The sequence below is a fragment of the Leptonychotes weddellii genome, chromosome 12, assembly GCF_054177405.1.
Source record: "Leptonychotes weddellii isolate Sample4059 chromosome 12, ASM5417740v2, whole genome shotgun sequence".
In the NCBI taxonomy this organism is placed as follows: Eukaryota; Metazoa; Chordata; class Mammalia; order Carnivora; family Phocidae; genus Leptonychotes; species Leptonychotes weddellii.
The window spans coordinates 64,057,535-64,083,182 of record NC_138380.1 but is presented as its reverse complement, the minus strand read 5'-3'; the positions used below and the strand labels follow the sequence as shown (position 1 = coordinate 64,083,182).

General features: G+C 34.7%; 1 protein-coding gene across 3 annotated transcripts in view; it reads left to right on the top strand.

The window, feature by feature from the left end:
• VPS50 (VPS50 subunit of EARP/GARPII complex) overlaps positions 1–25,648 on the top strand; it is a 126,090-nt gene that overhangs the window by 40,615 nt on the left and 59,827 nt on the right. For 2 of the 3 annotated variants that reach the window (XM_081800533.1, XM_081800532.1), the window contains 3 exons: positions 1,263–1,403; positions 17,016–17,148; positions 20,132–20,220. In XM_081800533.1, coding sequence (XP_081656659.1) covers positions 1,263–1,403; positions 17,016–17,148; positions 20,132–20,220 — 363 coding nt within the window. The remainder of the gene's footprint in view (positions 1–1,262; positions 1,404–17,015; positions 17,149–20,131; positions 20,221–25,648) is intronic. The other variant, XR_014139358.1, reaches the window with a different exon arrangement.

Below are 25,648 nucleotides of genomic sequence, written 5' to 3'. Positions count from 1 at the left end.
TATCAGGTTTAATATTTTCACAATTTTATATAGTTTGTTTTTTTTTTTGAAATGTTATTATAAGATAATTTAGTTGGAGGGAATGTGTAGTCTTTTACCTCAGCTCTTTGTCCTGAATAAGAACTTCTTAATTTGGAGCTTCATGGTTCTGAGATGGGCCAGCATGTTTCCCTCAAAGTGGTACGTAAACTTTTGTGTAGTGTATATGTTTATCTGTAAAACAGCACCATTTCATTTATCATATTTTTCAAGGGATTCTCTTACTCTCCGAATGACTTCACTACTCCCACGGTGCATGGTTTTACATTCTCTTACTGCCCAAGGGCTTCCTTGAAAAATTTGCAACAAGGGTCATTGAAAGTTAATTGTACCTTCTGCTTGTACAGGATTATACACTTATTTATAAAACAGCTAAACGTGATAGATACAAATATTTTCTTCCCTTAAATGGTCTCCTGTCCATCTCTTAGGAGATCTAAGAATTTACCAAACCATTGAAACTGTTTGCATTTTAAGTCTGAATAAAGAAATTTGGTTTTTTACTTAATTATTTTGCACATCTTAAGCTACTGAGGAGAAATTACAAGAAGATAGACACTTGGTAATTTTGGACCTGTTTAAAGACCTTTGAAAATATGATTATAACTTCTAACTACCCTCATCAGACTAATTCTTTTACTCATTAAATATTTAGTAGCCCCTATTGTGTGCATTGCTCCAGGCACCTCAATATGGGCCCTCATCTATCTTATCTTCTAGTAACGGAAGCAAACATTAAAGAAATAAATGGACAGGGTGTGGGTTTGTAACAAGTGCTATAAAGAAATATATATCAGGATAAGTGGATAGAGTCATGGAAGGCACTGATTTATACAGGATAGTCAGGAAACGGTTCTCTGAGAAGGTAACCATTGAGAAGCATCCTGAACAATGTAAGGGAATGACGCAGAGGAGATCCAAAGGTGTGATTTTACATGACATGTCTAAAAAAGAGCAGTATGGATAACAAATATAGGCAGGATGGATAAATACAAAGCAACAGAGCAGGGTTCATGATTCAGATTTATTTTTAGGGATAGGATGTTGTGGTTATTTGAAGGATTCTTTGCAAATAATCAGTACAATTAAAATTTTATAAACAATAGTGATCTTTGTGCTATATCTATAATTGGTAAAGATTTTTTCCTATGTTTTTCAAGTCCATTGAAATTTATTTATTTTAATAACATGAAATTATGTTGTATGTTTTTTTCTTTCCACAGACAGCAATGGATCAACTTCACATGCACTTCACTCAAGCCATTCATAATACTGTGTTTCAAGTTGTTCTTGGTTATGTGGAACTATGTTCAGGAAACACAGATACAAAATTCCAAAAGCTGCAATATAAGGATCTCTGTACAGTATGTAGTGACTTTGTTCTGTTCATATTGCCTCTCTTTTAGTTTTTGAATTCATATTCCGTTTTTCTTAGCACCTATTATTTGAAGATGCTACTGAAATAAAAAGAAATATGTTTGCCGAAAGCTTTTTTTTTTCTCCCATATTGTTCTTTTTCTCATAATGGAAGATTGAGTCACACAAATGGTAAAAGTTGATGAGATGGTACAGATTGATGGAGTGCATTTGCTTCTAAATGGACTCTTTACTCTGTCATAGCTTCTCTTACCCTTTTCTCTCAGGCTCTTAATTCTCTTCTGTGATTGCATCTAAGATACTTCAAAGCAATCATCTTAGCTGGTTTCCTGTATACCCTTTCCATCAGTCTTTCCGTGTGTATGAATGCTGTTTCTGTCAGTATCTGTAACCAATTTCTTTTCATTCTTAAAGAAACGGAGGTCTAAAGGTAATATAACCACAGGTGAGAAGTGAACTGAGTTGGGCTCTGTTTTAGAATTGGTCCTGTTGATGGATTGATGTAGGGTGTGAGGAAAAGAGAATGATGAACAACTGGGAGAACAGTGAGTGGTATCATATGTGTTTACAAGGAAGACTGATTTGTAGTGGGGAGTCATGAATTCTGTTTGATAACTATTAACATTCAAGGGGACTTGTTGAGGAGGCAGTTGGATAAAAACTTACGGAGATGAGAGCTGAAGTGATAGAGTCGTCAGAATCTAATTGTGCTTAAAGCCATGATACTTGATAGGAAGATGGGGGAAAGGAGTGTAGATAAAGGAGCCATGGGACCCTTGGGCCTTGTGACATTCAGGGATTAGGTAAGGAGGAGAGACCAGGAAGAAGGGTCAGAGAGAGCAGCTTGCTAGGTGGGGGAAAAGCTAGGAGATGGTGGAACAGTCTACAGAAGGAAGTATTTCAAGGAGAATTGACCGTAAACCTATGTCAGATGCTTCTGAGAGTCTGCATAAGGTGATATTACAGAATTGACCCTTGATTTGACAATGTGGAGGTTATTGTTGACCTTGGTCTCTTTAATTCTAGTTCAAGAGTGTTCTGTGTCTCTCACTGGAGACATTCTTGAATTATTTGTAACATCAACTTAAAAAATAACAGTTCTAGGAAGTAGATATCTATTCTCTACTGTAATTATGTCCAGGGATTAGTATAAAATTAAGCGAATCTTAATTCTTTAGTGAGTTTGTCAAAAGTGCAGGTTATATGTTCATTGGGATCTGAAGAAATCTTCTTACTTGAGCTACAATAAATATTCCAGGAGGATGTGATTATATATGATAGATGAAGGATTGAGTTAATAATGACAGTGGATGGTTGTTAATATAGCTTAAAAATGTCTTTAAAATCATTTTATAAATCATGAGGACTCTTTCACAAATTTAATGATTATTAACTTAAAGTGTGATATAGTTGCATAATTTTATTTTTGAATATCCGGTTTTAAGTACAGCCATCATTTGTTAAAGTTCAATGATTTTGAAATGTGTTGTTCTTATTCATATATTTTCTTAGGTTGATAGTATATATTTTTAAATTAAATATACGAGAAATCAATTTCATTTTTTGATTCTATTGTTGCTATCATGAAGAGATGATTTAAATGGTAAAGCAATTTATTACAAGTTGGTGATTTCTCTGTTACAGCAGAAAATAACTTATAATAATTAAACATTTTAAACAAATTAGGCTTTTGTCCTTCAGTCTTCTTTACTTTGGTTAAATCTGGTGTGTGTTTGTGTATGTGCATAGTATACTTTTAGCATTAAATTTTTATATGTTTTTAAGTCAAAGACATATTTGTGCTCCTGCTTCTTGAGAAAGTCCTCTGTACATTTATGTAATACAAAGCTGAAAGTTGTACTTATAAATGTTTATGAACAAAAATTTATGCTTAAAGTGTTTACCATAGGTTGTTGGGTTTTGTTTTTTTTTTTGGAATTTCTTTCAGTTTTTTTTTAAAGCTGACTTTTGAAGGAGCTATGTGTATATTTAAATTATCAGATAACAAAGGGCTTATCTTTCTTGATTTTATTTTGAGTTAATGCTTGTTAAAATGACTCCAAGAAACATCTGGTAATTCTTTATAAAATTATCTATCTATGTGTGGTAGTAGTGAGGTATATATAATTAAATTAAGGAAACAAGTGATTTATTGGTATACTAGAGCTTAGGGGTAGAAACCGCCCCCTCCACCCAGAACAGCCAGCACATAGGTTATTATTCATCCAATGCAGTTGTACACTTCTGGTTTATATTCAAGCTGTGCTAAAACATTCATTGAAAGAGTTTTGAAGTGATGAGAATAGTAGCAAATGTTGATGATGGCTTCATGAAGGAATTTCTTTTGAGGAAAGGATTTAACAGAATTAGGTATGGTGGGCTCTTTATGTTGAGAGAACAGACTTAGGGGAGCTGAATAATGAGGTGAAGAATGTGATGCATTTTAAGGTGGCCCATTTTTTTTGGCACAATTCTCAATAAGAAATTAAAGAAGTTCCAGAAATTACCCCAGGCCTCTAGAAGTATTTAAGTCAGTGCTGCCACAGGCAGACAGGGATGTGGATATCTCTTTGAAACCTAACTAAGTTTTAATTTGTTTTATAATATTTGAATTCTAGTTGACATGTTTAAGCCAGGGAAGATTAGGAAGAAATTATTTCTCATCAGATTTGTTTATTTGTTAGTTAGTTTGATGAAAAGATGTGACCTTTTAGTAACTGAGTTCTATAAATGAAGATGATTAGCTCAGGAGAGGAAAAATGGAAGCAGCCCTTAGAAATTTAATAAATAAACTGATGAAAGGAGATTTAAATATGTTTTCCTGGTGAGAACACATATAAAGGATCTGGAATGGCACAGCTCAGGCAAGGGAGATGATTTGTGAAGGAGCCTTGTATTAGAATGTAAGGTTCTTGATTTTTTTCAATATGTAGCAATTGGGAATCATTTAGCTCTGATTAAAAGTCACTGAGAATACTTATTGAGGATGTGCTAACGGGAGAGTGTATGTGGCAATGGAATGTCAGGTAAGAAAGAAGCAACAGAGCCCTCGGGAAATGCATATAAGATGTTGACTGGTAGATTTTAGAAATGAGAAGAAAGAGTTCAGGCATTTGGGCAGTTGGTTTTCTCTGTATAATAGCAGTATTTTGAAGGAAGCTCTTAATCATAGAGTTTAAATATAACATTAAAAAATGAAATACATGAAATAGTATACTCATCAGAGTTGAGAGAGGGGTGGAGTTCCTGTAAATGGGAACAATTGTGTTTCCTTTAAATGGAAAGAGATTGGAAATGAAGAGATCTAATCATCTGCTTGCCCTTGTTCATAGTATTATTTTAAACCACTCATATCCAACTATTACTAAATGGGCTAGAATGAAATTGAACTTAAGTTTTTTGATATCCCTTTACAAAGAAATCTGGGATAAAATTAGCATTCTCTTTCTATTTACTCTGGTAAACCGAGAACTTCAGAGTTCTTAAGGCCAGCAGCATCCTATCCCGTTATGACATTTCTGTGATTTGTGTCCTGTCAACCATTGCTGAGTTTAAAAGCTTAGTTGGCTTTGAGCTTTTTGAAATTATTTTGTAATTGAATGTACTTACTTTTCTTTCTTTACTAAACAATGTTTTCTGAATGGTTTCATTAGAAGCACAATTTTTCTTCTTACAGTTTATCTTTCAGTGTGATTTTCCTGTTTTTCTTGAATGTATTGGCGAACAGTTGTTAGATCAGTAATTTAGGCTCCTTTAAAAATGTGTACATTATTTTGAAGCTCAAATAAATGACTGATATTTAGCAAAAATTTCAAAATGAATTAAACCTCATTCATTTCCGGAAAGGGCCAATGAAAGGGGCTTAGTGGTCATTTTATTTACTTAAAAAAATTAAGCATTGTTTGTGATTGCATTTACGTTGATGTACCCCTACATGTTGATACCAGTCTGTGGAGAAATTTATAGACACCAAGTGGATGTTATTTATTTAGTGACCTTGTAGAGAAACTTTTTGTAGGCTATTTGAAAGTTAAAAAAAAATTTTTTTACAACCTTCTTTGGCAGGCTGTTGGATTTCCCTGGGAAGCTTATATTAAGATGTTAATTAGGATGTTATTGATTAATTTTATGATAATAGAGCTGGCTAACGCTGGCTGAAATTTTCCCAACCATTTTTCAGTTTTTCATTTCCAAATGAGCTTAATGAGTTTTGAGTTCTGTTTTTGAAATGAACTTGATAATGTAGTAATAACTTTAGTGAAAAATGGAGTTTTTTTTAAAAAAACTTTGAAATCATTTCAGTGTATGTTTTCCCAGAGTCTGACACATTGGAGGTGCTTAGTAAATGTTTCTTGAGTAAATTCAATTGCCCTCCTTGTCTCTAATTGGTACGATGTTGACACAGTTCAAATTTAAGTTAAGTATGAGGGAAAGAAAACCAACATTGTGCATCTTTTGTGTGCCATGGACTTCTTTTTTAAAGATTTTATTTATTTATTTGAGAGAGAGAGTGAGTGGGGGGGTGGCTGTGGAGTGGATGGGCAGAGGGGAGAGAATCTCAAGCAGACTCCGTGCTGACCACGGAGCCTGACTTGGGGCTTGATCTCATGACCCTTAGATCATGCCTTGAGCTGAAATAAAGAGTCAGATGCTCAACCGACTGAGCCACCCAGGTGCCCCTGTGCCATGTACTTTTACAGATGCTTTATGTGCATACATCGTAGAAAGACAAAGGGACTGCTGGGCTAACATTCCATTCTTCTAAGCTTTATAAAATTTTTCTTGTAAGTACTCTCTCTTGATACTGAATTCAATGTCAGTTTTTTTGAAGGTTAATAAATATCTTTTTTTTTTTTTTTTTAAAGATTTTATTTATTTATTATTGAGAGAGAGAGAATGAGAGAGAGCACATGAGAGGGGGGAGGGTCAGAGGCAGAAGCAGGCTCCCTGCCGAGCAGGGAGCCCGATGCGGGACTTGATCCCGGGACTCCAGGATCATGACCTGAGCCGAAGGCAGTCGCTTAACCGACTGAGCCACCCAGGCGCCCCGTGGGTTAATAAATATCTTTAGTAAGATCTCTGTTGAAGGTATAGTTTATTTTGATGTTCATATAGAAACCTAAAGACAAATTCAAATTCCTCTTTTTAGTCAAAAACATGTTTCTATTCCCAAATTCTCAGGGCATTTTCTGTTATGAAGAATATATTGTCTGTCATCAAACAATCATGTTTTTGCTTCTCTGTAGAATTAACTGCTTCTTTATTCTTTTGCTGACTGTTTTCTGACTTAAACTAGTCTGGTATTTATATGTTCTTACCTTATTTAGAGTCTACAGTGTTAGAATATGGATTATGTAAGTAGTTGTGCAAACTAAGCAATCATTAATTAACATGATGTTTACTCTTAAAAATATACATATTTGAAATCATACAAGTAAAACATAGTAGAAAAATATACATAAGCAAAAGGAAGAAAATAAAAATTAATATTTATGCATGCAAAGCTGATTCTTTTAATGTGTTTGTAAGCAAATGGCTTTTAAAAGTAGGATTATGCTGTACACACAGTTTTACAACATTTTTCCCACTTTCTTATGTTATAAATAATTTTTCATTTCAGTAAATACGCTACCCACATAACTTTTAATAGCTTGACAGTATTTCAGTTAAGATCCTGTGGATTAATTAACCAGTTTCCTATTCTTAGATATTTATTTTATTTCTAGTTTTTGTTATTATGAACAACACTGTAGTAAATATTCTTAAAGCTAAATCTTTGTACACATCTTTATTTATAATAAGTGATGAGAAATGAAATTGCATTGTCAAAGGCTTTGCATTTATAAGGATTTTGGTTCATTTTTCCAAAATTGCCCTCTAGAAAGTGTGTTTCAATTTATACTCCTCATCAGTGATGTCTGCTTTTATTCCTTTCCCTGTACACATGAATGCTGATTATTTTGTATTTATTAGCTTAATTGTCAGATATCAGAAGGTAGCATATCAAGAATAATTTATTTTGTTTATCACTCAGGCATATTTAGGATGTGAAGGAAATTAAACTGGGACATTTAATTGATTGTTGGAGTTAATTTGGTTGATTTGTTAGGCGAGTAGACCTTTTCTCTCTTATTGGAAGCTACAAATTTGAACATTTGCTCAAAGAGAAAAGTCTTTTCAGTTAGAAGAGTAATACTATACATTTACTTGAGTTGCTTCCTCAGGTCAGTTTTAGAATACTCCAAAGAATAAAGCTGTCAGATTTATTATCACATATTTTTACCATCACCACTCGTATATTTTCTTATATATGAATATATATTGATGTCTATATATTTAAAATAAAATAAAAACTAGGTTTTGGTAATTTTTTAAAATTCAAAACTTAATGATCAAAAGTTAGGTAAGGAAAAATTTTCCCTGCTATTTACTCTCTGGATTGTCAAGAACCGTTAAGGGTCTGAAATTTTATCCTCTTACAAACTGAAAAGTTAGTACCTTACCCTTTCATGGATGCTGGCAAAGGACACAAGACTCCATTTTCTTAATATTCTGACTTGCTAAGCATAAGCCAGTTCCCTTATCATCACTCAACGTTTGTTAATCAAGTAATCAGTTCAGCTCAACAAGGATAGATAAGGGTTTATAGAATTTATAATCCAGTAAGGCGTCACGTTAATTATGACCAGAGGTAGGATAAGAAAAGTTCAAACAATGTAGTGTTATTGGGGTCCAAGGAAGGCAAAACTGTATCTTATTGTTAAGAGGAGGCTGCAAGTTTTGAGGGTCTTGGATTTCAACAGCACACTGTATGTAGCTGGGTCGTGGGGAAGTATAAGGAAATATCCTGAGCAATGGCACGAGAGGAGGAGAGCCTAGGGCAGGTGAAAGGAACCAACCTTAGGTCTTCTGGCTTGGTTTAACTGGATTTTCAGTATGAAGATTTGGTTGTTCAGTGTTCTCTGGGACTGAGTGCCTCTGGAGTGCATGCTTTGGGCTGTAGTTATTTGAGTAGCCAGTCTTCCCTCTTTGGCTAGAAATGGAGGGGTTTCCTGGTCACTTGAAACTGACTCAGGTGTGGCAAGGGCCCTGGGCTGCCCAAGTCTAAGAACCTGTCAGTGTAGTGTAGACTGCTGGGTGGGGTGTGTGTGTGTGTGTGTGCTGGGCGGTGTGTGTGTGTGTGTGTGTGTGTGTGGTGGGGGAAGGTTGGGAGTAAATGTTAAAGACCCAACCTGTTTTTAGAGCATGGCATTTACTGCCAGCAGAAACAAAAAATAATTTACTGGTAGAAGGCTGTTCTTGAGACCTTCAAGAAACCCTATTTTTAATTTGATGGTGCTTTTACATTTAAATACTACCCTTTTTTTTGGTGATAATCTCAGTTTAGGGGTTCCCAGCATTTTATTGATTGTAACTTTGAAAGATAATTATGTATTCTGATTACACCTGTGTTGCTTATTTTATAGTATTAACCTGTCTATTTGATTCATGCCATTTAACAGCAATTCAAAAAAACCCGAGAATGGTTTAAAGGAGACCATTCTGTTTCACAATTTAGCACTTCACAAGGAATTTCACAAGGTGCTAGTTACTTAGTTCCAAGGTGCTAGTTACTTAGTTCCAATGGTTTAGAGGAGACACTTCTGTTTCACAGTTTAGTACTTTACAAGCAGTTTCTCAAGGTGCTAGTCACTTAGTTCCAGGTTAGGATCATTTATATCATACAGATAAATATGATTTTGTGGGTATATATAATTTTGGTATTAATGATAAAATGGGAGATGAGAGTGACTGTTTTCTTACCATGATATGTTTGTGTTTTTTTTAAATTTTTTAATTTTTTAAAAAATATTTTATTTATTTATTTGACAGAGAGAGACACAGTGAGAGAGGGAACACAAGCGGGGGGAGTGGGAGAGGGAGAAGCAGGTTCCCTGCGGAGCAGGGAGCCCGATGCAGGGCTCGATGTGGGGCTCGATCCCAGGACCCTGGGATCATGACCTGAGCTGAAGGCAGACGCTTAACGACTGAGCCACTCAGGTGTCCCTATGTTTGTGTTTTTAAATCATGAACGAATCTATTTTGGTACAAGGAAAGTTTTGCTGCAGCTTATGTACCTTGTTGTCTTTGGAGAGTCATAGTGTTTAAAGCTTCAGAGAGAACGTAGGTTATTTGCTTTATCCCTAGGGGTGTTTAGATAAATGAAGTGATATTATAGCCTCATGACCAAGTAGGTCACAAAATTGGGCCCCAAGCCCAAATGTGTGCTGTCCACTCCACTATACTGTGCACATCTCTGGCTTCCAATGGTTAGAAAGTACTGAAGATGTTCGTATTTTGTACAGCTTGGCCCTTACAGAAATAATTAGTGGGGGGAGAGATCTTATAATTGCTTGGCCCAGACATTTATTTAGGTCCAGAGTTCAGCCTCCCCAGAGATGTTTTTAGCTCCTGGGTCTAGTGCCGTTTGGATCTACAGCATACTTCCTGAAGCCTCCCAGACGGGCAGTAGTACCAGCTTCTGGTGATGTAGCTCACAGTGCTAACAGGATTCATCTAGAGATACTGCTAACTCTCTTGTTTTTTGAAATCCATCTATCAGTGTGTGTATGAAGTTGGGGATGGGGGGATGGCAGCGCTGGGAGTTTTGGGTCCCTGTGAGGATGCCAAGACATCTGTTCCTTTTATGTTTGTCAGGATGTGATTAGAGTGCTAAATCAAAATGAAACAAGAACAAAAAATACCTTAAGAATTTAAGATAATCCTAAGAATTTTTATTTTGACGTTGTAATTTAAAAATCATCTTCCTGAAATTTTTGTAGGTATTTGGTAATAGAGATTTCTGATGTGTATAAAAGCAAATTAATAAGAATTAAAAAGCTAAATCTGGCATTCTCCTTTTTTCATATGTACCACTTAGCTCTGCACTTAAGCAAGTTTTAAAAGATGGCATTTTTTTTTCATTGTGTGCTTCAAATTGGAAGAGCATGCTCCTATTTGTTTCATGTTCTTTGAAAATGACCTCTAGATTCTTACTTATTGTTTATAATTAAGGCTGAGATGTTGCTGGTTTTACTAAGCTAATATCATCCTTTTTATTTTGACCAGGTAGGTTGGTTGAAGTAGTTAAATAGCAGAAATGGAAGGTGCAGAGTGTTACTTTAGCCGACAGTGATGGAATAGCATATCCTTTCTGTGGATTTTTTGAAAGTGTTAATCAAGTTTTGATTAAGAAGCCTATTTTGATGTTTGAATAGTGAAGCATAGTGGAAATGCTGTGTTGGACTTTCTGCTTATAATGTTACATTATAACATCCAGATTTGTGAATATTCTCCAAATCCTTCCCCCAAGGATATTTGTTGCCTTGTATAATCCTCAGAGTTACTAGACATGTATGTTATCTGTATATGGGTTATGGATTTTTAAAAAATTATATTACTTAAAATATACTTTCTTTTCTATATGTTTTTTGAGATATTTCTAAAATACTGTTCTTTTTCTTTTCCACTTACCTCACAACTTTTGCTGAATGAATTGAAACTACTAGCTTTCAGCCAAAGAATGGCAATGGAGAATAGCTCTAGAACACAGAAAAATATTTGATAATTAAATTTCTGTTTCCCATATATTCTTAATTTTTATTTATTTGTTTTAAGATTTTATTTATTTATTTATTTAATATTTTATTTATTTATTTGACACAGAGATAGCGAAAGAGGGAACACAAGCAGGCGGAGTGGGAGAGGGAGAAGCAGGCTTCCCGCTGAGCAAGGAGCCCTATGCGGGGCTCGATCCCAGGACCCTGGGATCATGACCTGAGTTGAAGGCAGATGCTTAATGACTGAGCCACCCAGGCACCCCTATTCTTAATTTTTAAAACAGAATTTAAAGACATGTTATTTTAGTTCTTTTGGGGTGTCTCACTGTGAATATTTTCTAAATGGATCAGTTCAAGACTTTCATTGCTATTATTGATAGGTGATATGAACGTGGAACTGGGATTAGAGTATGGCATTCCCCTGCCTTGGTATTTCTGGTCTTACACTAAATGAACCGTCCCTTAATTGGGACTTGAACTGAGATGAAGTGTTAGGTATTTAGTAATTGGTGGGCAGATAAAACTAGTGATGAGGTAGGCAGATCCAGGAATCTCTAACAGTGTTTTATGAAAGGCAGAAACTTCAGTCCCCAGTGGTTTATTGTGTAAGGCTTGTGACCGCTAAGTTGCGGAACTCGTGCTGGCTGGACCCAGGGCTTCCAATTCCTTCTGTAGGCGTCTTTCTGTTATGTCCTGCTGGTGTGAAGAAGAATCGATGTCTGAGGGGAAGTTTCATGGTCTGTTAATTCAGAAACTCAAATTCTCTTCTTGGCCTAGCTTTTATTTTTTGATTACTTATGCAATTATTTGCTTATTTGCTGGTTTCTTTGAATTTCTTTTGTTATAGTTATGATTCACCCATGTCCGTGTGGTAAGATTCTCTACTTGTAATTTAGAGGTGATTCTTATAAATTGATGAGAGAACACTAGTTGTGAATGATTTTAGTAATAAGGTGTTAAAAGCATAAGAAGCATTTGTTGCTATGAGAGTTGACACCAGTTGGTTGCATGGTACAGAGAAAAGTGGTTTTTGGAGTCCAGTTTTAAAATGAAAGGACTCTTTTAACTTATTGCCAGCATGGTCTTCACGTGCAGAAATTAACATATCTGGGCTTAAATGTATTAAAAACAGTATTTTTTCTCTCTCCCACCTTGCCCTCTGTCCTTAAACTATTTACTGCATATGTATCTAGTACAAAGAATCTCTACATTTGTTTCTGTTTTAGAATATAAATTTAGGCAAGAGTCATCTTGTTATCTGGTGCTCAGTACGTCATAGTCTTATGTTTGTACATATGAACATATTTGTGAAGATAATGCAATTTATATTCTTTTGGAAGACTTTCAGGCATGTGCAGTGGTTTGACTAGATTTGTGAATTATTTACACTTGGATCAGTTTGGTGAGAAAAAGCTTGCTATAGCTTCAATAATGTCAACTTTTTTTTGGAAAAGAATTTACATATATGTCTTTGTGTATCTCATCCAAACCCATTACATTTCAGCAAATCATCAAGAGGTAACATAGTAAAGAACCTCCTTTTCCTCGAATAAATAGGCAAATAATGTAACTAGACAGCGTCTGGGTAGAAAATAGAAGGTAGTAGTAGTTCTAAGATTTAATTTTCTGGTTTGTTAAACTGTGACAAGTATAATAAAAATTAATTGGTGAACTATAACACAGTTATTTGTATAGTCATAATTTTTCTTTGGGAAGAAATAAGACTAACACTGTCTTCCTTTTATCTACCCGAAAGAATGTTGGGATATAATTAGATTAAATTTATTTGCATAATATAAATATAAATTTATGTAAAGTTGAGTTTATGAAGGTGAAAAAAAATTGACTTGTAAAAGAGTACCTTTATTCAGGTGAATGATTGCTGGGAGTTGCAGCCCAGAACATTTTTGTGATTTTTTTCTTTTCTTTGCCTTCTGCTTTTAGCTTTTTCCTGACCTTGTGCATCAGTATCAAGTTACATGAGTGTGCTATAAGGGATACGTAGTGATGGGATAAAGATAAACCAAGAGGGGAAAAAATCAAGACTGGTTCATTGTAAAGGTGGTAATTACAAAAGTAAACATGACATGTAAACATAAAAAGTTACTCCAGATTATAAGTGTGGAAAAATATTTTTTATTCATCTCTGCCAGCCGTGTGTAAATCTGGATGGTCATTCTAATTCTTCTCTGAATATGTACCTATAGCCAATGTGGTATGTTTAGAGAAGTGTCACTTCCTCTTACATTTCTTCCATTTCATCCCCAACCCCACCTTGTAAAGATAACTAACTTCAATATTTTCTTGTTTATCTTCTCTCTTTATTTTTGTGATGATATCAGATATATGCATTAAATTTTTTCTATTTCTTATGCCATGTATAATTTTAGATATATATTTTTTATATTGTATATGTAACTTATATGTTATACATATAATTTAAAATTTTTCCCTTTATCATATATGTATGTCATGAAGGGGAAATTTTTAAAAAAATTTTTAAAAAATTTTAATTCCAGGTATTAAGGAGGGCACGTGTTGCATGGAGTACTGGGTGTTATATGCAAACAATGAATCATGGAACACTACATCAAAAACTAATGATGTACTGTAGGGTGACTAACATAACATAATAAAATTAAAGTAAAAAAATTTTAATTCCAGTATCATTAACATACAGTATGATATTAGTTTTAGGTGTACAACATAGTGATTCAACAATTTAATACATTACTTAGTGCTCATCAAGATAAGTGTACTCTTTTTTTTTTTTGAGAGGAAGAGCGTGAGGGAGCTGGAGAGAGAATCTTAAACAGGCTCCCCGCCCAGTGTGGAGCCTCATGCGGGCTCAATCCCATGACCTGAGCCAAAACCAAGAGTCAGATGCTTAACTGCTTGAGCCACCCAGGCACCCCCAAGATAAATGTAGTCTTAATCCTCTTCACCTATTTTACCCATCCCCTCACCCACCTCCCCTCCTGGTTGGAGCTAGAGAATATAATGCTAAGTGAAATATGTCTGTCAGAGAAAAAAATTATGTGGACTTTTAGAAACAAAACAAACGAACAAAGGAAAAAAAGAGACAAACCAAAAAACAGACTCTTAACTATAGAGAACAAACAGATGGTTACCAGGAGAAATTTTTTTTTAATTAAAAAAATTTAAATATGCATGTATCAGCTTATTATTTTTCATAGTTGTGTAGTACTCTTTTGTGTGTATGAACAGTAGTCTATTCAACCAATCTCCTGTTTGGACATTTAGATAGATTCCAGTATTTTGCAGTTACAAATAATCCTTCACAATGAATAACCTTGTGCATATATATTTTCACATTGTTTGAGTGGTATCTTCAGGATAAATTCCTAGAAGTAGGATTGCTGGGTCAAAGGGAACAAACACATGTAGTTTTGTTAAACAGTGCCAAATTCCCTGCCGTAGGGTTATGTCATTTTTCATTCCCACCAGCAATGTATGACAGTGGGTGCTTTTTCACAGCCTCGACAACAGAATAGAGTGTCAAAGATAAAGCCAAATACTAAATTAAAGTTGTATGGACAGATTTTAACTAGTAATATCCTGTTGAAATAGGGAAAAGAATCCAATGTGAACCAGGCTCAACTTGCATTTGTACAGAGATGACTGGATGTTTTAAAGAGAGGGAGATGAGGCAGGGCTCAGAGTCAGGGAATGAAAAATTGCAGAAAACAGGAAGTGGGGGTTAGTCCCTGTGAAGCCCATCTGGGTTTGCTAACTGGGCTTATTGAAGTTAGACTCCCACTTTCTCCCTCAGAGGCTGGGAGATGGGGGCCCTATCTTCAGGTGTTACCTGGAACAGACAGTAAATTCTTTTGGCAGGCTTGAGTTTTCTCAGAGAGGCACTTTAATGGGGACTAGCGTCATCCTAGGGATGCAGCCTTGGGCTGTTAGAAACTATGTTAGTGTTTTGTTCAGGTTTTTATAGGCCAAGAATGAGGCCTAGTTGAAAAGAGAGCTTAGAGGATCTTGGCTAGAGTTTGGTCAAGGAGAAAATCTTTGTTAATAGTCAGCTTTAAAATTCTCACCAATCTGACGAGTGAGAATTTGTGTCTTATTGTAGTTTTAATGTTCATTTGTCCTATTAATGAATGAAGTTGGACATGTTTTCATAGGTTTAATGGCCATTTTTGTATCTCTATTTGTGCAGTTTGCTTGTGACTTCTTCCCATTCTTATATAGGATGTTTGGTCTTTTTCCCCAAAACTTTTAAGAGTTCTTTATAGATGCAGGATATTAACACTTTGTTGTGATATATGTTGTAAATATTTTTTCAAGTTTGTCATTTGTCTTGACTTTGCTTATGGTGTTTCGTTTTGCCATGTAAATTCTTTTTTAAAATTTTTATGTACTGGGGCGCCTGGGTGGCTCAGTCGTTAAGCATCTGCCTTCGGCTCAGATCATGATCCCAGGGTCCTGGGATCGAGCCCCGCATCGGGCTCCCTGCTCGGCGGGAAGCCTGCTTCTCCCTCTCCCACTCCCCCTGCTTGTGTTCCCTCTCTCTCTGTGTCTCTCTCTGTCAAATAAATAAAATCTTAAAAAAAAAAATTTATGTACTAAAATGTATCAAATTTTACATTTTATTACCTCTGAATTTTGAGTCGTAGTTAGACTTTCCCTGTATCAAGCTGAGAGAAGAATTAACTCAAGTTTTCTTCTAGTGCTAGTACAGTTTTATTTTTTATTTAGATCTCTTATCCATTTGGAGCTTATTTTTGTGTATGGTATGAGGAATGGATTATTATTTGTATATATGAATGCTTTTGTTTTTTGCATTAATTTTGTGACCTGCTACCTTGCTAAATTATTTTGTTTGAGTTAGTTTTATTATTGATTCTCTAAGAATTATATTCTAGATATATTATTATTATTTGCAGATAGAAATTATTTGATTTCTTCTTTTCCTGTTTATTTGCTTCTTACTCTTTTCTCTAGTCTAATAACATTGGCTAATACTTCCAGAACATTGTTAAATAGTGGTGGGGATAGTAGGCATCCTTGTCTTGTTCCTGACCACAGTGGGTATTGCCTTAGTTTCCTTATCTTAAAGAAATATCCATCCATTTTAATTTTTTTATGAGTTACTATTGGGAACGGCTGTTGAATTTTGTCAAAAGGTTTATTCCAGCATCTGTTAGGATAATCATTTGGTTTTTCTTGTTAGACTGTTAATATGGTGAATTATATTAATAGATTTTTTTAGATTAAACCATCCTGCTATTCTTGGCATAAACCCAACTCAGGTAGTCTGACTCCAGAGCTTAACAACTGCTTTATTTTACTACTTCCTAGTTGAGTTTCAGAGATTTGACTTGCTTGCACAAAAGTGAACTGAGCCATACGAGTTCATGTTTTTATTAATTGCTTGATGAATGTTTTAATAAACATGGAGCTTAGAGGAGGGAAAAAATGTTTTGAAAGAGAGAGGACCACTACCAACCTGTGCTATCTTAAGCATCAATCACACCATAGCCATATTTGCTATGTAGCTTATTTCTACTAGCTCTTCACTTTGGAGGGCTTAGTATATACCAGTCTTACTAGCCTTTTAGTGTTTTATTGGCATGATTGATTGTGGTAGATTGATTACAAAAGGAAGAAATGCTATGAAATCTCAAAGGATGAAGCAAATGCTCCATTATGACAGCCTGCAAAATAGAATGGAGGCATCACTCTACCCACAGTTAGAGGGCAGAATGACAAGCTGGTAGTTTATACAAAGGATAGAGGGGGGGAAAAGATACTCATTTTCATTAGGGAGATTTGAGACTACATATTGTTTCATAGTTATGTTATATAAAACATTATTTTAAAATGTTATTAATAGATATGGAATATCTATAATATCCATGTGATTTCTAGAATTTAGAGATTGTCAAAGGTACTTAAGTTACACAAATGACATAATGGATTGATTTCCAAGTTGTGATAATTTTTAAAGTTGACTTTGCTCATTTTCTTCAGCATGTTACACCAGACAGCTATATTCCATGCCTTGCTGACCTGTGCAAAGCACTGTGGGAAGTTATGCTCAGCTATTACAGGACTATGGAATGGCATGAAAAACATGACAATGAGGATACTACTTCTGCTTCTGGTAGGAAATTATTTTATTTTAAAAACAACTATAAATATGCCATATTTCTGGAATAAGGAGAAAGAAAAGGGATAGCCATTTCAGGAACTTTAGTGACCCATAGGTTAAATATTCACTGAAGAAAGTCATTCAGTGTCTATAAAAGCTCCATTAACTTTGGGGATTAACTGGGCCAAAGGACTTCTTAAGTGATAGATATTACCAGCTTTCAGGAATATGTGGTGATGGCTTTAGGACTAAATTATTAACAAAGGGCTTTTAAAAAATTAATTGCAAACTAGGTAAGACATTGGTCTGTCCAATTTACTGTAAAATTAATGCTAATGTTTAATATTAAATCTATTTGCTAATTTGCAAGTTGTACTAATAAAGCTAGATTCTAAGAATTAATAATTATATTTTTCTGGGGTGCCTGGGTGGCTCAGTAGGTTAAGTGTCTGCCTTTGGCTCAGGTCGTGATCTCAGGGTCCTGGGATCGAGCCCCATGTTGGGTTCTGCACCCCCTCCTGCCACTTACGTTCTCCCTCTCTCAAATAAATAAATAAAATATTGAAAAAAAATCATAATTATACTTTTCTTCCTATGAAAACACAGCAGGACTTAAAATTTTATAAAAAGGTTTTAAAATATTAATATTTGAATGGAAAACACAACTTTAAATGACTGTGGTATAGTCAGCTACATAAAGAACAGATCTTTGAGGAATTATTAACTAGACATTATATTTAACTTACTTCATTTGTATAATTATATCTTAAGTGATCATCCTTGAACAATATGATTAAGTATTCAAAATACTTTTAAAAGTAATAAATGTTTTTATCAGCATTCTGTTTAATATGGGCAAAATAAATTATACTGCACAGGTTTTTTGTATTGCATACAATTTAATGTAGCTAGTCAATCAAATTATTTTAGTAACTTCTAATTTCTGAGGTGTTTGGTTTCTGTGTTTGGGTGCGTGGAAGAACACAAATCGTATTGTAGGATTCTTATAGTATAGAAGGCATAAGTTTAATATTTTTCTTGACTCATAAGAAGTTTATAAATATAGATAGTAAATATAGATAGCAAAAAATAACAGAGGAAGATTCTATAGAAGGATTTTCATCCTTTTAGGAATATTGCTGGGGGGATGGTAAAGGAAGGGAGGAGGAGAAAGCAGAGAAGAGGGGGCCAGGTTTCTAGGCCAGACTGTTCTTACCCAACTCCTGTACTCTCATCCCTGTACTACCCGTGTGAGCACGGGTGTTGCAGTCAGAGATACCCGCTTTAGATTTTTGACTGCCATTTTCCAAAGATGAGAATGTGAAGAAGTTTATCTTCTCCAGGCCTCAGCGTCCTTCTTAAAGTGGGAGGTTAAAAAATCAAAGCAAACAAACAGCTCCATAGGGTAGTAACGCATGTACCCGTAGATTTGCTGTAAAGTTTAAGGATAATGTAACGTGCTTACACTGGTTGTTGTTAATGTCAAAGGAAATGGGTCAAGAGATAATAATGATGATAATGATGACGAAATGTCCACAGGCCTTTTTTTTTTTTTTTTTTTTTTAATCTCAGTTTACTTAGGGAATTGATGGGATTACTGGGACACCAGACCTTCACAAGTTTATTCTGTTTGGGCAACTTTTATTTTTTTCTAGATGCAGAAACTATTAAGACATTTCAGCACCTCTTTTCCCTTTTCTAGTACATTATTTAGGGAGAAACCAGAGAGAAAGTTTGGAACAATATTAATACACACTTGAAATATAAGAGTTTAGGGGATGATACATACTCATCATAGTGAAGTTTGCTTTTTTGCTTCAGGCTCATAGTTTGCATGTATTGTTGTGTCTATGTATGTATTTTCATTGGGGTGTAAAGTCAAACTTAAAACACTGAGCCTTATATACTTATTAGTACTCTTTGCTAAAATTCCTTGACCTGATTCTGGATATCTAAAGAATATTCAGGACCTTGATTAGCCTAACATCTGACAATATATTGAACTTGAAAAAGTCATTTGTTCACCTGCAATTAATCCTTTCATATTCACATTAAGGAATACAATTGTAGGAGTCAGTAATTTGAACCTTTTTCTTCCCAGAACGCCATAAAGCTGATAGGGGCTCAAGAGGTTGTCTGCTGTAGCTCTGTAGTGATACTGCTGGCATCCTAACGCTTTACCATTCTAAAAGAAAACTCTAAAGCTGTCATCCAGGTGCACTGCCCTGAGCTGCTGGGTCCCTAATAGCCAGACCATACAGATAATAAAGCTTAAGCTGTAGGAGTGGTCAGAGGTACACTAGGCATGAATATGGGGCCTGGCCTATGCAAGGGCCTTTTGCTGGTTACCAGTGCTCACCCTGCTAGCCTAAGGTGAAATAGTATTCTCAGTTGTTCCACAGTTTATTCAAAAAAAGGCATAATCTTTTTAATATAAATGTATATATGTGTATTTTCAGTTGCTTTTAGGGGGAAATTTGTTTTCAAGCAGGTCATTGCTCTCACCTGTTGAACTGGACATTGTTAGATTCTTTGTTAGACTATTCTGGATCATGAAAGATATAAAACATGTGCATCATTACCTTACTGCATGAGCAGTTCTGCAGTCTGTACCCTTGTTAACATGCACATTAACTGATAATTAGGTTAATGGGTCCGGTAATGCCCCGGCAGTAGGCAGTATATAAGTCATTGAGAACCCGGTCTCTGGGATCACATTATCCAACTTGGAATCCCAGCTCCAATCGCATATGTACTGAGTGGTCTTAGGTGTAAAATACTTAACATTTCACAGTCTTAAGTTTATGTATCAAATGCGTTTAATCCTAACACTTATTTTTGACATTGTTTTGATTGTATAAATATTGAACATATTTTCTATATTTTACATGGGCTTACAATATATGAGAGTATTTTAAAATGATTTTTTTTTTTTTTGGGAAAACAAAAATGTTGTGAAGCAAATCTGAAAATATGTATCCTCTTGTATTTTCAGAAGGGAGTAATATGGGTACTGAAGAAACTGATTTTGATCGTGGCTACATAAAAAAGAAATTAGAACACGGACTTACACGAATATGGCAGGTTTGGGTTTTTTAAATTATTTTTTTTACAAAAGCAATAGAAACTTTCATGTCTAAATTGTTTAGAAATTCAGTGTTTGAATTTTCTGTACTCATTTGCATTCCTATATAGTGAATTCTATGTTAGTTTTTCTTTGGACTAAATCTGTCCTTTAACTTCTATAATTTAGTTCACAGTTGTATTTGACTATAAATTTTTAATTTGAAAATCTCCATTGGAAAGAGACATATATTCCTTTATTACATTTTTTCTTTTAGTGTCCTAGCAAATGTATGCTTTCCTAAAGAAATTGCTTTCTTATTGAGATATTCTGTTTATTTTTATTTCATTCATTTGTGTTTTCTTTCCTTTTCTATTAATTTTAGGAAAAGGATAACTAAATAGGTGATATAGTGGGCTGAAATCTAGTATAGAATGAAAAAAAATTTTCTCAATCAATGATTTTTGTGCCTTGAGGGCATCTTATGTGTTTATTGGCTGAATGTATCTTCTTTAACTTTTATTTTGCAGTTTAGTAGCATAGTTGTTGTTATCAGATAATTAAATTTGTTAATTTTTTAAAATTTATTATTTCCTAGATAAAAGTGTAATTTCTTTGAAGATAACTCTGTTTTGTTCTTTTTGGACTGCTCTTTTGGATCACATGGTAACTCTATTTTTAATTTTTTGAGGAACCTCAATCCTGTTTTCCAGAGTGGCTGCACCGATTTACATTCCCACCAGCAGTGCACAAGGGTTCCTTTTTTTTTCACATCCTCGGCAACACTTGTTATTTCTTGTCTTTTTGATTTTAGCCATTCTAATAGTTATAAGGTGATATCTCATGGTTTTGATTTGCATTTCCCTGATGATTAGTGACATTAAGCATCTTTTCATGTGTCTGTTCACCATCTATGTATCTTCTTTGGAAAATTGTCTACTCAGGTCCTCTGCTCATTTTTAATTGGATTATTTGGGTTTTTTTGCTGTTGAGTTATAGAATTTCTTTATATATTTTGGGTATTAACCCCTTAAAATTTTACATAGGCTTACAATATATGAGAATTAAAATGATTTTTTTGGGAAAACAAAAACGTTGTGAAGCAAATCTGAAAATGTATCCTCTTTTATTTTCAGAAGAGAATAACATGCCTTTGCAAATATCTTCTCCCATTCATTAGGTTGCCTTTCCATTTTGTTGATGGCTTCTTTTACCATATAAAGTTCTTTATTTTGATTTAGTCCCAATACCTTATTTTTCCTTTTGTTTCCCTTGCCTGAGGAGACATATAGCAACATATAAAGATGTTGCTAAGGCTAATATCCAAGAGATTACTGCCTGTGTTTTCTTTTAGGAGTTCAATAGTTTCAGGTCTCACATTTAGGTATTTAATCCATTTTGAGGTTTTTTTTTTTTTTTTTTAAGATTTTATTTATTTGAGAGAGAGCAAGAGTGCAAGCGGGTGGAGGGAGAGGGACAAGCATACTCTGTGCTGAGCACAGAGCCTGATGCTGGGCCCGATCTCAGGACCTGGAGATAATGACCTGAGCTGAAATCAAGAGTTGGATGCTTAACCAACTGAGCCACCCAGGTGCCCCTATTTTAGTTTGTTTTTGTGTATGGTTTAAGAAAGTGGTCCATTTTCATTCTTCTACGTGTAGCTGTCCCGTTTTCCCAGCATCATATATTGAAGAGACTGTCTTTTCCCCATTGTATATTCTTGCCTCCTTTATCATAGATTAATTGACCATACAAGTGTAGGTTTATTTCTGGGCTCTCTATTCTGTTCCCTTGATCTATGTGTCTGTCTTTGTGCCAGTACCATACTGTTTTGATTACTACAGCTTTATAGTATAACTTGAAATCTGGAATTGTGATACCTCCAGCTTTGTTGTTTTTTCTCAAGATTGCTTTGGCTATTCAGGGTCTTTTTCGTGGTTCCATACAAATTTTAGGATTATTTATTATAGTTCTGTGAAAAATGCTGTTGGTATTTTGATAGGGATTGCATTAAATCTGTAGGTTGCTTTGGGTAGTATGGATATTTTAACAATATTAGTTCTTCCAGTCCACGAGCATGGAATATCTTACCATTTGTTTGTGTTGTCTTTAGTTTCTTTTATCATTGTTTCATAGTTTTCAGAGTAAAGGTCTTTCACCTTTTTGGTTAAGTTTATTCCTAGGTATTTTATTCTTTTTGGGACAAGAGTAAGTGGAATTATTTTCTTAATTTCTCTTTCTGCTACTTTGTTATTAGTTTATAGAAACACTACCAATTTCTAGGTATTAATTTTGTGTCTTGCAAATTTACTGAATTCGTTTATTACTTCTAGTAGTTTTTTGGTCAAGTCTTTAAGGTTTTCTGTGTATAATATCCTGTCATCTGCCAGTGACAGTTTAAGTTCTTCTTTACAAATATGGGTGGTGCTTCTTTCTTTTTCTTGTCGATTGGTGTGGCTAGGACATCCAGTACTGTGTTGAATAAAAGTTATAATAAGAGTAGCATCTTTGTCTTGTTCCTGATCTTGGAGGAAAAGCTCTCAGTTTTTTTAACATTGAGTATCTTAGCTGTGGGGTTTTCATATATGGCCTTTATTATATATTAAACTACTTTTTAATTTACCATTAATTACAGGTATGGGCTAACTTTTTTCTGGGAATATTATGTATACTGGAAAGGGAAATCTCATACTCATTAAATATACATCTAAGGTCAGATTATGAGTTGTTTCTGATTCAATCTCCTGATTTAGTCTCCTACTAATAGACACCAATCGTACTTAGTTGAAATTGTAGAATCCACAATGGAATTTTTGGTAGTTCAGTGTGCTTTGAAATATTGACCTGGCATTTTATATAGCTAGTTTCCATACACTCTGGCAACTTGATATCATTCCAGATCTAGGAAAGTCTGCTGAATATGAGGTTTAGTAAAGCTATTCTCATTTAAGCATTTGGCCAGTTTAATGCAAGTGATCATGCTTTTGAGTATGGATTATTGTGTTGTAGGTTTCAAGCTTTAGAATATCTTCATCTCCCAAGTCTCATTTGCCACTCCCCCATTCTCAGTAGTTCTAAAACAGTATTTTGCAGACTTTAGGAACTCATTGAGTGTTAATTGAAATTATAAGGCTCAATTCAGTTGAAAAAAGCAAAACCTCTGAAAAACAAATGTTTTTTTTAAGATTTTTTTTTTATTTATTTATTTGACAGAGAGATAGACAGAAGAGCACAAGCAGAGGGAGTGGCAGAGGGAGAGGGAGAAGCAGGCTCTGCACTGAGCAGGGAACCCGATGCAGGACTTGATCCCAGGACCCTGAGATCATGACCTGAGCCGAAGGCAGACGCTTAACCATCTGAGCCACCCAGGCGCCCAAAACAAATGTTTTTTGATAACACATTCAGTAGGCAAAACCTGACCTGATTTGAATTCATTCAGCAGCAGAACCAGACCTGTATTGTCATTAAGCTTTTTTGTGTAGTATTTATTTATCGCATTAAAGTGAACGTTTATATGTTGCAGGAATATTAATGTGTTTTATTTTGGGATACTGCCTTAGAACCCCACTGGGGGGTTAAATGTATATGCTATATGTGCTATAATACGTTTCTAACATCTGAAATCTTGAATTCCAAAGCACAAGTTAGCATGTGACAATTTATATACATTTATTATAAATGTATATAGAGATAATGAAAAATGATTGAAAAGCATAAGAAGATACTTAACTTTTTTTTTTTTTTTGAAGATTTTATTTATTTATTTGAGACAGAGAGAATGAGAGAAACAGAGAGCACATGAGAGGGGGGAGGGTCAGAGGGAGAAGCAGGCTCCCTGCCAAGCAGGGAGCCCGATGCGGGACTCGATCCAGGGACTCCAGGATCATGACCCGAGCCGAAGGCAGTCGCTTAACCAACAGAGCCACCCAGGCGCCCAGATACTTAACTTTTTTAACATAAAAACTAAACTCAAAGTCAGAATGACTGTGATTTTTTTATATGAAAATTTTTAGAGTATTTTCCATGCATTTTGACTCAAATAGAAAATCTGTAAGAAAAAAGGTTTTATGAGTTGTACCATTTGGCAGACACTGTGGAATTAAGAACACGGTGGTGAATCCATGATACTTGACCTTATGGAGCTTACGAATCTATATGAAAGTTTCAATCTTCCAAGATTTTCATTTTCATCTTTAAATATTTGATATATAAGAAATTATTCATATTATTCTTATGCTACTTATTTCTTTTTGTTATAGAGCATTGGGGTTGCAGTATTTCTACTTTTTGTGAATTTGAGGTTTTCTTTACATCCTAGAATGCCACCCACTTTAAAAATTTTTGCTTGAGCATTTGGAAAATAACTGTATTTCTTCTTTGTGGTAGGAGTTAAGTCCTATGTGTATATTAGAGCAAGCTTATTATTAATTGTATTATTCTAATCTATATCTTTATTTTTTCTTTGTTTCCTTGGCCTGTGTAATTCTGAGGGAGGAGTTTTAACCTTCCAGAAGGATTGTAATTTTGTCAGGTTTTTGTTTTATTTCTAACATTAGCTTTTGCTTTTTATACTTGGATGCTATGTCGATTGATGCTGCAATGCTAGTAACCACTTTGTATGTAATTCCTTAACCATCTGAGCCACCCAGAATGTAATTCCTTCGTTAATTTAAAGAAAATATATAGTTCTTTTGTCCTGAGGCATTTTGCCGTGAATTCTAGTTTGCTTTATTATTACCATTGCTGTGTTTATTTTATTCATATTTTCCTTTGACTGTCCCTTTATTTTAAATGCTTTTAGATCATGTTTTTGTTGTGTCTTCTATAAATGCAAAAGAAATGTTTTTTTGAGAGAGAGACTTTATCTTTTTTTTTTACATTTTTTAAAATTTTATTATCATTAGTTTTTGATGTAGTGTTCCATAACTCATTGTTTGCATATAACACCCAGTGCCCCATTCAGTACGTGCCCTCTTTAATACCCATCACCAGGCTAACCCATCCTCCCACCCCCTCCCCTCTAGAACCCTTAGTTTGTCTCTCTTTATCTTTTAATTGGGCAGTTCAATCTGTTTATATTTTTATTCATGTTTTATTTCATTGTTCTTTAATTATTAGGAAGCTGAACATTTAAAAATCCATTTATTATTGATTTGTGAATTATTTGCTCATGTTTTTTGATTATAGGTCCAAAATGATTTATGTGATAATGAGTAATCTTTTGTATGTCATTTGTCTATTTTCTTTTTTTTTTTTTTTTTTAAAGATTTTTTTTTTATTTATTTATTTGAGAGAGAGGATGAGAGGAGAGAGAGAGCACATGAGAGGGGGGAGGGTCAGAGGGAGAAGCAGACTCCCCGCCGAGCAGGGAGCCCGATGCGGGACTCGATCCAGGGACTCCAGGATCATGACCTGAGCTGAAGGCAGTCGCTTAACCAACTGAGCCAC